At 44.4% G+C, this 15894-nt stretch overlaps 1 protein-coding gene across 4 annotated transcripts in view; it reads right to left on the bottom strand.

The window, feature by feature from the left end:
• Positions 1–6298: 6298 nt before the first annotated feature.
• Scp2 (sterol carrier protein 2) overlaps positions 6299–15894 on the bottom strand; it is an 87869-nt gene continuing 78273 nt past the window's right edge. For all 4 annotated transcript variants that reach the window (XM_040757006.1, XM_040757007.1, XM_013114932.3 and 1 more), the window contains 2 exons: positions 9926–10005; positions 6299–7272 (listed from right to left, as the gene is read on the bottom strand). In XM_040757006.1, coding sequence (XP_040612940.1) covers positions 7177–7272; positions 9926–10005 — 176 coding nt within the window. In that variant the 3' untranslated portion in view covers positions 6299–7176. The remainder of the gene's footprint in view (positions 7273–9925; positions 10006–15894) is intronic.

The raw sequence follows: 15894 nt of genomic DNA, 5'->3' as shown, positions 1-15894 counted from the left end.
GGGCAGTAAGTTTTGGATTCTTTTTTTCTTTTTTCCTTTTAATAGTTCTTCAAGAAGTCTGGCTAAAATCCCATACCAGATAGAACATCCAGCCAGATGGAATCAGACTCCACACTCGTCAAGGGCCAGAAATCTAGCCTAATATTCTCTGTTCTTACCAAGAATTAAAGAGCTGTTTGTTGCAGCGGTCTCCAGACACATCTAAGATGGGACTGGTCCAGAAATTTTGTAACTCTCTATTGAGAAAAACTCTAAAAGCTGGCCAGACTTGGCTGTGGTTGCTGATTGCCTGTGAATCTTTCAGGCCCCTCTTCAGCTGTTTAGTACAAATCCCTAATTCCTACCAGTGTGGGTCCAACCCCTAGAGCAATGCACGTGGAGGCGCACCTGGCTGACTTCGCCTCTGGTTAATAGCATTGGTGGGCTTTGTTGTTCAGAAAGCAGCCACTGCATGGGTCAACTAGAATTGCAATGTTTGGCAGAATTTAAGCCTCTGACTGTTATACTAACTGTATCTGTACTTTTAGTTACTGTTTAGTTAAAGAGGAATTTTGTTTTTAATGGTTCCTAGCCAGGTTTGGTGATGCCTTTAATCCCAGCACTTGGGAGGCAGAGGCAGGTGGATCTCTGTGAGTTTCAGGCCAGCCTGGTCTACCTAGAGTTCCAGGACAACTAGGACTACACAGAGAGACCCTATCTTAAAAAAAACTGATGGTTCTTATGGAAAATATAAAACTACATATGGTCAATAAAAACAAATTGCCACCAATCCTAAACCCAACTGATTATCTGAACTCAGAGAATTCTCAGACTGTCCCAAACCAGTAATTTCTTCATATAAAGAAACCTTCGTGGGGCTGGAGAGATGGCTCAGCGGTTAAGAGCACTGCCTGCTCTTCCAGAGGACCTGAGTTCAGTTCCCAGCAACCACATGATGGCTCACAACCATCCGTAATCTGGTGCCCTCTTCTGGTGTCCAAGCATAGAACACTATATGCATACATAAAAAAAAAAAAAGAAACCTTCGTCAAAATAACCTGAGACATGGTCTACTGAGTACACTTTAGAGCTACAACTACTAAACCTCACATCATGTGAAAACTTATTATTTATTCATGTATGTCACACGTGTACAGACAGCCAAGGAGGTCAGAGCAGCACTGGATCCCCAGGACCTGGAAGCCACCCAGCATGAGTGCTGGGCTCCAAATGTGGGTCCTCCAGTAGAACAGCAAGTGCTCTTAACTGCAGCTCCAACTTTTAAAAGAATGTGTGTGTGTGTGTGTGTGTGTGTGTGTGTGTGTGTGTGTGCCTACACTTATACATATGAACCATGTGTGCCCCGGTGCCTGCAAAGAGGGCGTTAGATTCCCTACAACTGGAGTTAAGGATGGCTCTGAGCCAGGTCTTCTGCAAGAGCAACAAGTACTCTTTACCACCCCCATCCCCCACCGGAGACAGGGTTTCTCTGTGTAGCTGCCAACTCACATAGATCTTCTTCCTGTCTCTGCTTCCCGAGTGCTGGGATTAAAGGTGTGTGCCACCACCACCTGGTTTCAACACGTACTCTTAATGGTTGAGCCATCTTTCCAGCCCCTCGGCTTTTTCTAGAAAAGATGTATTACTGTTTTTATTCGTGCATGTATGTGTATGTGAGTGAATGCCACATGTGTGCAGATCCCCTAAGGGGCCAGAAGAGTGTCAGATCCTTTGCAGCTGGAGTACAGGCAGCCGCAAGTCACCAGACGTAGGTACTGGGGACTGAGCTCAGAACGGCAAGCGCTCTTAACCACTCTACTCCTTCTCCCTTCTTACAGAAGGTCAAACAAGCTGGTCCTTCACTTACTATTAGCTCAAGGTCACGAAGTTGTTTACCACAGTGAGGACCAAGCCACACACCTGACAGACCCCTAAGTTTCCCACAATACCAAGCTCCTCTAAATGTCTCGTTGTCTGCAAGTCTCAGAAGAGAACACCCTGCGCTATAGGCTTTAAGTTCCTGTTTTATTTCCTCAAGGTGACATACACAGGGGAAACCAGAATACTTATGCTTATCGGACCAGGCTGGTCTCAAACTCACAGAGATCTGCCTTCCTCTGCCTCCGGAGTGCTGGGATTAAAGGTGTGTGCCACCACCATCTGGCCAAGTTTTTGTTTTTTTAAACTGGTCTTAAAAACAAATAACTGCCATGCAATTTGGCTTACAGAAGGCAGAGATGGTCAGGTACTGTTGTCTCAGGCCAGAGGCCTCTCTGCCTCCACAGGCCTCCTACCCAGGCTTCCCATTACTCCTCTGCTTATCGGATGCAGAGTCATCTGGAGGAAACAGCAGGGTTAATAAATGAATGCATCGACAAAGAACTAATGAACTCTCTTGTGATTTACTTCAGGCTTCTGTTTTTAGTTGAAAGGCTTAGGAGAGATTTCAAATGTCCTCAAAGAAAGATCGGGACAAGTCGGGCTAAGGAAGAATTCCTAATCCTTTCTTTCATCATTAGGGTAGCAGACAGACGGTCTATTTTAACAGACTACAATTCTGTGACTAGGTTCCCATCCTCAGACATGCCCTTCTGTTGAAACTGTTGGTAAGCTAGCTTCCCTCCCTCCTTCCTTCCTTCCTTCCTTCCTTCCTTCCTTCCTTCCTTCCTTCCTTCCTTCCTTTTCTTTCTTCCATCCATTCAATCAATGGCAATCAAGACTGGGGTTAGGAGGCATCAAACTAGATGCACGAGAAGCAGATTTTGCCCCTAATGAGCCCTCTGGTGGGAGACAGGAACATATTACTGTGGCAGAGTGAATACTTTCCTTTTGTGACTCATGGGGACAACTTCCTGAAGGATGAAATCCGAGTTTTCAAAGTGTGTATGAGTGACCAGGGGTGACACAGAGAGTAGCATGTATACTACCTGGGTTGGACTTCAATATGATCAAACTGTGCCTGCTCAGTATGACTTCTTAGAAACCAAGCTTCCTACTTCCCAAGAGAACTCTCATCTTATGTCATTGAATTTTACAAAACCAATTCCAGTCCAGCCTTCATCCCTACTATGCCACTGAACCAATTTTGTTTTGGTCACCAATGATTTCCATGTTGCCAAATTCTGTCAGACATCAAACTATTTGACCTCACTGACTCTGCCCAATTTTGGCTGTGCTCTCTTCTGGAGTTTTCCATCTACCTCTCTCCTACTACCTGACCTCTGGTTTACCCAAGGCTAACCCAAACCCTATTCCTCAGTTCCAAGTAATATCACCCATTCCTGCAACTTTAAATTCAGCCCTTTTGTGCACATGACTTTCTTTGAACAAAGGCGTGTGACCAAAAGCTTCCTATGTCATGACGGCAAGGTGGACAGCAGCAGAGTGACAAGCCCTGTCTTCAGCTCCCAGCGGCTGCACTAGGAATGCCGCACCTTACGAACGCCTTGCCGAATGAACCAGGCCTACGGTAAGAGACTCCCAGTCCACTTGTCCCCTGTGGCACTCATCCTGGGCCTGTCCTTCCACTCACTGTGGTCTTCTCATGTGCAAGTTTTAGAGCAAGCCACCTTTCAACTCAACATTCTTTACTTAGTTCTATCCTCCTTAGCCGTCCGTTCTCAGCTTAAAAATTATTTCTCACAGATATCTGCAGCCCTCTATCATGGCGCCCTGACTGCTTGCTGTAGGAGAAACTGCTGACCAGCCTACCCAAGCCGCAGGTGCCCAGGCCAACCCACATGAGTATAGAGGCAGCAAGCACTTCCTCCCTGAGCCAAACCTGCATCTATACTCAGAGACTACTGATTTCAGAAACAGGTATTCTAAGGTTTATCTACATAAGATGATAATATAATAAAGTGAGTTGAGATATTAAAAAGAATAAAATATGTTCTAGCTTTCTCTCTTTCATTATACTACTGTTCATTGTCTTAATAGACCACTATACAATTATAACTGCAAGGTCAAGATTAAGGTACTTTTTTATTATGCTAAAAAACATCTATACCACTGTACTATCAAAACTATAAGCTCAAAATTAAGGTACTTTTCATTGTGCTAAAAATATCTGTCCTCTGTGAGTTCGAGGCTGGGCTGGACCGATAGCCTCCAAAGCAATACAGAGAAACCCTGTCTCGTAAAAAACCAAAAAAAAAAAATCTGTCAATTTAAAAACTGCTAATACCTTCAGCCAAGTCGTTTCTAACACAAATATGCTGCTGATATGTCTAATACTTGTGTTTTCACAAACTCAAAGGATTCCTGTAAGTTCCAGGGAGCCTAATTGGACCCATCCAAACAGGTCAGATTCACTCCAGATATTATTCAACTGCTCCCTGGTCCTGGGACTCCCCTCCCTCATTTTGGGACCCCTTGGGAAACCCACCCTCATTTTACAATCTTCCCCTCAAATACCAGGACCTAAGAAAAAAAAATTTAACTTAACTTTGTCCTCTAGTCTGCTAACATCTTGCCAGTTCTACAGAGGCGCCAGAGAGTTCCATACAGCCTGGACTGCGATGGAACAACCAGCTACTCCAGGACGTGACAACACCCCAGCTTTCTCGGGTCCCCCAAAGATGGTTGATGGCCCCATGTCAGCAGGAAGCAGTCTTAAGAACTCAAGTGTCCTTATTCCCTAACCTGCCACACCTAACACCCACACCTCTTTTTAATCATAAATAAATATAGGAATGAAAGGTTCAGGCATTACGCTGGCCTGCCCTGCTACCTGGCAGGATTCACTCAGGCAGTTCTCTGGCCAGCCCAGAGTTCCATGAGAACCAGTCTGCACCAGGTGCAAAGGACCCCTTTAAAGGACAGACCCCGGCCACTTACGCTCTCTCACCTCTCATCTCTTCTCTCTCATCTTCCCTTACTCATCTCTTCTCTCTCATCTTCCCTTACTCTCTCTCTTACTTTCTCTCTCTCATCCCCTCTCATCAGCTCATCTTCTCTATCTCATCATCTGTTCTCTCTCATTTTCCTCCCTCTCTCTGTCACGTCTGCCTCCCCCTTTCAGTCTCCCTATAATAAACTGATTAATATACTCTCCATGGCTTGTGCTCCGTCCATCGCGCTGGCCCTGGTTCCATAATTAACAACATATGGAGACACCCGACCCAGAGACACCATTGAGGAAAGGACAATGCAACAGAGTCAGCCGTGAGCCAATAGGAGCTTGGGAGGGGGTATAAAGGCGGGTCTGACTTCCTTAATAAAGGAATCTGCAGTACACTCTGTATTCACTGACTCCCAGTGCCTGAGTCATTGGTGCTAAGTCTTCTCACCTTCTCCCCCAAGGGGTATCCAAGCAGGGTCACCCACAAGAGCTTGCTACCCAGCATTTCACAGTCTATAATAATTATTCATCTCTTTGATTTTCTCCCCCGACTGGACTGAAAGCAACACAGGGGAAGAGCTCACCAGCGTCTCCGGAGATTGCACTGTACTGTTTATAGGTAGTGCCTTCTGTTTTCATAGGGTCATCCTAAAGCCTATTTCTAGAATCTCTTGTTATCGAGGGTCAGAGGGGACAGAAGGGAGCAACAAGTGTAAACTACAGAGAGATCAGGCATTTTACTTCTTGGTCTTCTCAAAGTTAAGAAGCCACTCTGGTTAGGAAGTGGGTCTACTCCTTGAATCCATTTGTGGGACTGGAGGCCAACCTTTCCTGGTTTAATTTATCCTTAGGCACTATCAGCAAATGCCCTTTTGGTCACAGAACACAGAAAGCTAATGGTCTCAAGGACCTAAGCAAGTCCTGGCCACACCAACAAGGACCACGAATACTTAGAATGAATCAAACAACCTGACTTTTTACCTCTGGCCCCCTCACCCCCGGTAAAGGTCAACAAAAGCTGGGCCTACAGCGGGCATGGTGTCAAACACCTGTGATCCCAACACTTAGGAGGCAGAAGGATTACCACAAGTTCCAGACCTATGTGGACTATGAGGAGAGTTCAGGCTAGCCAAAATTACATAAGACTTTGTCTCAAACCCCCTCCCCAAAAAGCAGTCATCAATCCAGGGACACTAAATTCCCAGTGAGAAGACTAGCATAGTAGCAGACTGCTACTCCTTTCTAACAACTCAGGGGCCAGGGCCCGGGCAAGTTACTTACTTGCTTATGAGAGGCAGAGTGTCAGTCAAGGGTTCTTCCCACACACACCACCTCTCCAGTCAAGAACTAGCAACTGTGAAAGCACAGGAGGCCCTGCTCGGGTAACATCTGGGCTCTAAGGCCCCAGTGTTTTCTTTGCTCTACAGACTAGAGAACACCGGGTAAAAGGAACATACTCAACACAAACAAAGGAGATAGGAAGAGCTATTTTAATTTTCTTTTTAAATCTTCCAAAAGCATCATCCAAACCTAAGTTGTAACAAGGCATTAGAATCAGAAAAACTAGAAGAGATGATACAGCAGACAATCAAATGTATGAAAAAGGAAAATTGTGAGACTTAGTTTATGAATTTATTAATGTGAAGTTATAATTTGAAACCTGTGCCTCTGGAAGAAAACTTTATTCGATTATTTTTAGTGATTGCATCCAATCGCTCTAATACCCTGATTTTTTAAGGATGCCAATTCAAAAGTACTTTAAAAACAGCTCTGTTCAGCTGTAAATTCCCTCCTAAGCTCAGGCCATAATTCTTGTATTTTATTTGGGGAGAAAAGAACTGTTTCAGATGGCATGAAATGCACATTTTCAAAGTTGTTGTTTTTTTTTTTTTAAACTTAGTGCAGAATTTTAAGAAGTATTAGTAAGAACTTGATGTAGGTAATTAAAAGTGAGACACTGACTCCTGGTCAACTATGGAAGTCTGTTTCTTCTCTGGTCCCCAAGGGGACCTCTCACTCCAAGTGTTCCACACATTGATCCTTAAATATACTTCTAAGCAAAACAAGAGCTTTGTTTACAATCGTTAGATTTTACTGTTCTGAGTTTTATTCTGAAACTCAAATTTATCCCCAACCCTCACTGCCATAGTAGCCTTGTCATGCACAGTTGCATGCAAGTCTTCAAAGCAGCAGCAGTGAGGCCCTATCACCCCCAGCTCAGGAGAAACACCACCATTGGCTGCACCCACATAGCAACAAATCTGCCTCAGGCTAATCGGGAAAGGAGAAGGAGCCTTGGTTATCTACATATCTATGCATCTCATCCTGACGCTGAGGTTTCCAGATGGAGATCTTCACAGCTTAGCTTTGCCAGGCTGAAGCTGGAGGCTTTGCAGTTTCATCGCCAGACCCATGTTACCAGCAATTTTCAATTTACCTTGAAAGAAGGCCTGTGAATAATAGAAATAAATAAATAAATTCATTAGTTGGTGGATTTTGTTTAACATTTGCTAGCGTTTCTAGACTATTCAGGCATTAGATCATCTATTCAGGTCCTTAGCTTTCTGCAAAATACAAACCTTAGCTTTCTAGTACAGATTTAGAACAAGATCCCTTGACAGGAAGAATTCCCAACAGCCATGCTTTATGTAAAGGGAAGGAGGGAGCAGAATCCCCAAACTCCCTTCTCTTAAAAGTTGGGGCTCTTTATCTCAAATGTAGTATACCTTGTTCAAATGCCAGACAAAATAGATCAACATTAGATGAATTTCCTTTAAAATATCACATATGGGCTTAAAATATGAAATTATAACAGGTTATGAAGAGAGAAAGCACACTCAAAGCCCACTTAGAAAGTCCCAGAATTCAGTGGATGGTTGAAACTCCATCATTGGCTCTGTTCTGGTCAGCTCTCCCTGAAGGGCTGGTCCCTGCAGAGGATAACCCCTATCCCCCCACCCCCAGTGAGAAGCTTCAGCCACTCAGAAGGGCAAAGCCACAAACTTCCATTTAACAAGGCTGGGGATTAGATCACATGACATTTGCTAAACTAACTGTGTAACAAAATCCCAGGGAGACTCAGAAGTAGCAAAATGAGGACTATAGCATGATTCCTGCTATGACTTTAGTGTTTTAACTTAGTCTGCAGCAAGAACAAGCGCTGGCTGAGAAAGGACTCTGGGAATTTCAGAAGCACACAGCCTGGCTGGGTTTTTCCACACCCTGGTAGGGATCACTAACACTCTCTTTCCCCCAGTAGGGACAAACTAAATATTTCCTTTTTATATGGCACAACGCCTTCTGTCTGATGACTGAAAGGTCAGGTGTCTCAGAACACAATAGATTTAACATATGCTATTTAAAAATACAAACCAGCTGTACTACAGAAATGCACCACCTTCTCCTTTTAAAGCCTTGGGAGAAAATAATGGAGAAAGCATTAGTGTCATCCACTGAGAATCCAAGCGTGAGGACTGTGTTAATCTGGCCCCTAGGTACTCTTTGTCTGTGCTTTTCTGCTGGCTAGATCACTGCTTTGGTTCAACTGCAGCCAAACCCTGAAAGTAGAATTTCCACTGCATTTAATGGTTCCCAGTCAACTCCTCTACTGAGCATAAGGAAAGGCCATCAGCACAGTGACAGACAGGGCTGCTACTTTAATCTGCAGTTCCTCTGGGTGTTAACAGGTGCTGAAGAAAAACAAGCTGATACCATGCCCCCCACAATGCTTGTACACAGATAAACTACAGGAGAACGAGGAAAGCGGATGTGTGAAGGGCAAACCTCTGCTGAGCCCAGCACGGTACATGAAAGGCGAACCTTTGCCAGAGCTGTGTGGTGTGCACAGAATGGGCACAGAAACTGGGAAGGGTATGACAGCCAGCTCCTGTGCTGGTGGCCTCTGTCCCATCCAGGTTTATGGAGTGGACTGTGGGCGGTGATGTCAGCACCAGGGTGAGTGCTACATTGAAATATCACAGATGCACACTGTACAGTCATGGCATTACTGAGACATACTCAGTTGCTAAGAAACCCATTTCAAAAGGAAGAGGCATGGGCGTCAGATTTAGTTTGGTCCAGTCTTGAATTACTTGGGAATACTAGAAACAAGATCTACAACAGCTTTAGAGTAGAGGGAAAGGTCTTGGGTTTCTTTTCTGCTATTGGAAGGCTTGATGTATCTAGTCCTCTCAACCCTGTTGATAAAGAAGGATTCCTTGTCAACTTGGGGACCAGGAATAACTATATAAGGCCATTTTAGATAAATACACTTTTTAATCTATCAACTGTTTATAGCAACCTAAAACCATCAGGCACTGTACTGCTGTAGAACCACCAAGAACATAAGATGTCTGTCTTCTGATCTAATGGGGATGAGACAGACTCAGGACAAGGGCAAGCTCAGCCAGGGGGACTGTACTCAAAAACTCAAGACTGTTCTTGAGCTGATTTGAAAAGTCAAGTCTGTCAGGGAAGGAGTTCAGGCATAGAGGAAAGCTTGGACATCAAGAGGAATACAGGATGTACTGTGTGTGTCCACTACCACCTCTTCCTCCCTCAAGTGCTCCTTCTACCACCGAGCCTCACTCTTTGTATGCTACGCCTTTCCTGAGGCCATCCCTTCTTCCACGTGGGCTGACCACCAGCCAGGAATGGCACCTTGGACCTTACCAGCTGTGCTTGGGATGTGTGCATGAATGAGTGAGTTTGTGTGTGTGTGTGTGTGTGTGTGTGTGTGTGTGTGTGTGTGTGTGTGTACATACACCGAGGGTGTAGCTCAACACTGGGTGTCTTCTTCACTTGCTTTCCACCTTATTTTCTGAGACAGGCCCTCTCACTGTGAGCTCCAGGGACTCATGTGTCTCTGCCTCTCCAGCACTGAGATTACAGACATGTACAGCCATGCCCAACTTCTTTACATGGGTGTGTGGGTTCTCATGTCTGTGCGGCATGCACTTTACAGACCATCTCCCTGGCCTCTGTACTTAACTCTTACAGATCTGTTTCTTACCAAACTAAGCGTAGGAACTACTTCAAGTTCATTGGGCACTTATAACACACAGGATGGTATTGTCCCACAAATGTCTGCCACATCGTACTTACCGACTGAGGGTTCATTTTACCAGTCATCAAAGCCAGCAAGTCTGAGTCAGCCATGGTGATAGTGCAGTCAGCCTCCTTATCTAAAGCAGACACATGCAAGACAACAGGAGAGAAGAGAAGAGAACATTCAGGGACATGACACTTGGAGACCACTCCTTCACGAGAATCACAGTTGAAGCAGCAAGAGGACATGGCACTGGGGAACAGTCTATTATAGTCTGCTAAAATGGGGGTAACCTTGATGTTCAACAGCAGGAATGAGCTGTGTTCTCACACTGTACCACAATGCAGCCATGGTCAGGAAGGTAAAGGTGTCTTATTTGTGACAACAATGATATAGAGGCAGTTACAAAGTAAACCTCAACAATGATCCTGTTTTTGCTTTAAAATACTATTCGATGACAGAAATAAAAGAAAAACAACTGTCATCTCAGACACTGATATGTTACTGTTACTGTGGTTGACAGACTCAGGGTGGCCCTCATGATCCCTGCCTACCTTGGCATAAGCCCCTTGGGCCAGTGTGAGCAGGACCTGTCCTTGCTTTAGCCAAAGGACTGTGGTGACACTGCTGGAATGGAATCCATGGGACTTAATGCTAAATAAGCATCCATCTTGCTAGCAAAGTCACACTTGCTCTCCTCTTGGCTCTGAACAACTAGTTGGTACATGTGGACTTCCCACAGAGAGGGCCATACTTTCCAAGCAGCTGGGGGCGACTAAAGCTACTGAAGCTGTCTTTCTCACAGTCACAGGAAATACATTCTGCCAACAACCTGGATGCCGAAAGCAATCAAGCCTCCAGTAACTCGATTGCAGTTTTATGCAACCCTGTACAGAGAATCGAGCTAGGCTGTCATCAGCTCAACCACTGGAAGCATGTGAGGTGATAAAGAAAAGTATCCTCTCCACACACTGTGTAGTCCAGGCTGGCTCCAAAGTGGGATTACAAGTACATGCAACCAAGCCTAGCTAATATATATATTCTTTTAAGCCATTAAAGTCATCATAATTTGTTTTGCAATAAGAAAAATTAGCATAATTACATAAATATCGGATTAACCAACATTTTAAGATTTGTTTATTTATTACAAACACAACACCCTGCCTCCATGTATGTCTACACATCAGAAGAGGGCACCAGATCTCATTACAGATGGTTGTGAGCCACCATGTGGTTGCTGGGAATTGAACTCATGACCTCTGGAAGAGCAGTCGGTGCTCTTAACCTCTGAGCCATCTCTCCAGCCCTAACCAACATTTTTTAAAGATTTATTTATTATATATACAGCATTCTGTTTGCATGTATGCCTACAAGCAAGAAGAGGGCACCAGATCTCACTGTGGATGGTTGTGAGCCACCATTTGGTTGCTGGGAATTGAACTCAGGACTTCTGGAAGAACAGCCGGTGCTCTTAACCACTGAACATTGTTTTGTAAAAGATCAAACACTAAATATTGTAGGCTTTGGAGGTCACCGGGTCTCTGTCATAAATATGCCATTCTATATAGTGCAAAAGCAGCCACAGATAATACACAAATGAGTAGCTAGGTCCAGTAAATGGTGTCCTTTCTTTTTTGTTTTTTGTTGCTGTTGTTTTGCATTTATTTGTTCATTTAGGGTGTGTGTATGTTCATGTGCACACTTATGCCCAAGAACGACAAAGTGTGTATACATCAGAAGACAACTTGATGGAGTAAATTTTCTCTTTCTACTGTGAGTTCCAGGTATTAAACTCAAGTCGTCAGGCTTGGAGGTAAGTGTCTTTATCCACTGAGTCTCCCCAACAAATCATTTTAAAGCAGTGTCAGACAGAGGGGAATGTGCCTACAACTCACAAATCTACAAACAAATTGTGTCTAGAACGCTCGAAGAATTCCTACCACTCAGCTGTGGGAAGTTGGGTGAGGGGCTGGGGAATGGCTGCCCAAGTATAAGGACCTGAGTTCAGACCCTCAGCACCCACATAAAAGCTGGGTGTACTAGGCAGCAGTGCACGCCTTTAATCCCAGTACTCAGGAGGCAGAGGCAGATGGATCTGTTTGAGGCCAGCCTGATCTACAGAACAAGTTTGAGGACAGCCGGGCTACACAGAGGAAACCCTGTTTCAACCCCCGCAAAAAAAAAAAAAAAGAAAAAAAAAGAAAAAAGAAAAAGAAAAAACCCAAACCCCAAAAACCTGTTTAACCTCAGTGTGTGTGTGTGTGTGTGTGTGTGTGTGTGTGTGTGTGTGTGTGTGTGTGTGTACACAATGGACCTGAAGGTCATTGGGTCTTGTGGGCCTCAAACCCTGCTCCAGGGTCAGTGAGAGACTCTGTCTCAAAGGAACAAGGCACAGTGACAGATCAGCAGGACACCTGATGTCCTTCTCTGGACCCCACATGTGTGCACTCACACGCACACATACAAAAATGCATGGCTGTCCTAGAACATCCTACATAGATTAGGCTGGCCTTGAACTCAAAGAGGTCTGCCTGTCCCTGTCTCCCAAATGCTGGGATTAAAGGTGTGCATGGCCCAGACTAAAAGGGCTTTTGCTTTGTTTTGTTTTAGGGTAGATTTCATTGAATATAAATTATAGCCTGATAGACATGACTTTAAAAATCTGCCAGTTCCAAGTACTATAAAAATGAGAGGCAACTGATTATAAAACAGTGCAGTATAGCAAAATCCTGACTGTGATGCACTTTATGACTTAACACTCTCACGCCAAAGAAATGTCCAAAAGCATGATAAAATGTCCAGAACAGCTTTCTTCAGAAAAGCCTCAACTGGGAACAAGGCAAGGCAAGTTCAGCCCACAATGAGTAAAGCTGGGGTTCGGGCCTGGTAAAGACGAACGGTCGCTGCCTGCAACCATTTTACTGGATCCTACACTGCGGAGTAAGGAGTCTAACACTAAAAATATGTAAATATGCGGTGATTCCATAGACAGGTTCCCAAGATAAGTAAAATTCAGTCTATGGTGACAGAATTTGGAACAAGTGTTCCTTTTTGGGGTGGATGGCATTAGGAGGAGCCTTAGAGAGGCTTCTGGAATGCCAGAATTCAGCAACATTCCAAAGCATCCTGGTCTGGGAGGTATATTATTCTGCAAACATTCTTCAAGAGAGTACTTCAGATCTATGCTCTTTGCCATAGGCTAGATTTCAATAAAAGCTACCCAAAGTTAAACAGCAAAAAAACAGGTGGTAGGCTAGAGTTGGTCCATAATTTGCCATTTCCTAGACTAGATGGTAAAACTGGGGGAGCAAAATACCTACTCTCATTTTATTTCTCTACCTTTTCTAATCATTTATGCTAAGTATACGTTACTTTAATAGTGTCTAAAAGTATTTATTTTGGTATTATCAATGTATGATGATAGAAAAAAGACTGGACAACAAAGATTAATATCTCATTGTTGAAACAGCCATGATGACTGTAGGCGATGAGAGGCTTCCAGCAGGAAAGGACAAACTCAATTAGAAATCATTTTCTTAACACTCAGTGTTTTAGGCAATGAGTCCGTGTAAGAGGGGTCCAATTGTTGGCTGCTCATCTTATAAGGGATTAGCTCAAATAAAAGTTGGCTTTCTCCCCCAAACCAAGCCATCTTCTACCCCTCTATTTTTTACTCCTTACATTTATCTGAAACAACACTATGTACTTGTGTGTGTTTTCTATCTGTCTGTGTACAAAGAATGAAACTTCAAGGGGCAGGACCCACCTCAGTCTTATTTACTGCTGTATATCCCCAAATCCCCGGAAGAGGGTGCCACAAATAAAGATCAGACAATAAACTGCTCAGATAATCTGGACCTGAACAAAAGAGACAGGGGCCAGGAAGGGCAGAGCATGCCTGTAACCCCAGCACTCAGGAATGGCAGAGCATGTCTGTAATTCCAGCATTCAGGAATGGCAGAACATGCCTGTAACCCCAGCACTCAGGAATGGCAGAGCATGCCTGTAACCCCAGCACTCAGGAATGGCAGAGCATGCCTGTAACCCCAGCACTCAGGAAGGGCAGAGCATGCCTGTAGCCCCAGCACTCAGAAGGCTAAGCAGGAAGACTGCCCAGACTGGATGGATGGTCTCATCACTACTCAGAAGGTCAGGGCGACACAGTAAGAACCAAGCAAGTCTGGGATGCAAAGTAATACTTTGTCTCCAAAAGATAGGTGAGCTAGAGCGATGACTCAGAGGTTAAGAGTGTGAAATGCTCTTACAGAAGACTCACTTTCAGTTCCCAGCTCCCAGATTAGCTGTCTGAACTCCAGCTCCAGGAGATCCATGCTTCTGAACTCCTCAGACACCTACACTGATGCATGTATATACCCACACAGAGATACATACCTGAACATATAGTTAAGAAGAAAAATTAAAAGAGGGAGAGACTATGACTATGGTGGAGCACACCTTTAATCCTAGCACTCAGGAGGCAGAGGCAGGCAGAGCTTTTTGAGTTCCAGGACAGCCTGGTCTACAAAAAGCTCCAGGACAGCCAGGGTTTTGTTACATTGAGAAACCCTGTCTTCTGGAAAAAAAAAAAAAAAAAAAAGGAAGACGATGCCTGGCATGATGGCACACATCTTTAATCCCAGCACTCAGGAGGGAAGAGGTCAGCTTGATCTACCTAATGAATTCCAGGAAAGTCAGGGCACATAGTGAGATTCTGTCTCAAATAAAGGAGGAAAAGGAAAAAGGACAGAGTAAATGAAGCATTAGGAAAGGCACACCCACATCACTAAACAAAGCAAGATGGAGAGAGCTTTCACAGCAGGTTTTATGATTTAGGGACTGACAGCCAATGGCCACTCCACTGAAGCTTCTAACAATACTTTCCCTTACTTATAGGGTGAAAGGCCTGAAACTTTAAAAATGAAGACAATTTGCTATCTAGAAAATCAAATCCTACTGCAAATATATAATATCAAAGAGTAAGTGGGAATGGGGTGGCTAAGTAACTGATACAGCTGGACCCGATTCCATCATTTCCAGAAAGGATTCTTGAGCACGAGGCACGTAACTGGGAAGAGACATCTGCAGTGCTGAGCTCACCATGCTGAGCATGGCACACATGCTCTCACATGAGCTTGGTAACTCCCCTGTGCAGGTGAGAGAGAGCATGTAACGTCCCTAAGATCACACAGCTGATGCAACTAAGAAAAGTTAGTATTTGATATACTGACTCACGAAGCCTTACCATGCCAGGAGCTTTACAACCCTGCATCACAGTTAATTCCCACAACAGCTCTGCTGACAGAAACTATCCTCACCCCTTTCTGGAGGACACAACTAGATTCAGGGAAGGGATGCACCTTGCGTAAGAGACTGGGCCAGGATCTGAACCCAGGCTTAAGCGCCTCCAAAGGCTCATCCTACTGCACCTGGGGAGAGGAGACCCAGGGGCATTCTCTACTCTGTTGTCCCTAAAGGGCCAGAGTGAGAAAGAACTCAGTAGCTGAGGACAGAAGGAAGGAACAAAGAAGTAACATGCCACATTAGAAGTTGGCTTCTGGGAGAGATGCTACGTGAATTGTTTCAAAGAAATCATGGGAGAGAAGGAACTCAGAGAAGGTAATAGAAGGCATCCAAGAAGCGAGAAAAGACGATGGAAAACACATTACAAGTTTTTAACATAATCATGTGTATACCACTGCCATACTCTTAGAAAGCAGATGGATGAAATATATGTACAAACCTTACTTTTTTGTTTGTTTGTTTTTTGGTTTTTACGAGACAGGGTTTCTATGTATTGTTTTGGAGGCTATCGGTCCAGCCCGGTCTCGAACTCACAGAGATCCGCCTGCCTCTGCCTCCCGAGTGCTGGGATTAAAGGCGTGCACCACCACCGCCCAGCCAAACCTTACTTTTTAACAATAACAAAAAGTCTCCTGAATCTGTGTACACACCAGAAAAGCCAGCAATTCTCCTCATGGTTCCAGTTCAAACTAGGACATGTTACCGAGGCTTTAACATAGCTAGC

This window comes from Mesocricetus auratus, unplaced genomic scaffold, assembly GCF_017639785.1.
Source record: "Mesocricetus auratus isolate SY011 unplaced genomic scaffold, BCM_Maur_2.0 Super-Scaffold_100014, whole genome shotgun sequence".
In the NCBI taxonomy this organism is placed as follows: Eukaryota; Metazoa; Chordata; class Mammalia; order Rodentia; family Cricetidae; genus Mesocricetus; species Mesocricetus auratus.
Note: the sequence above shows the minus strand (reverse complement) of the source record. Positions and strands in the feature narration are given on the sequence as shown.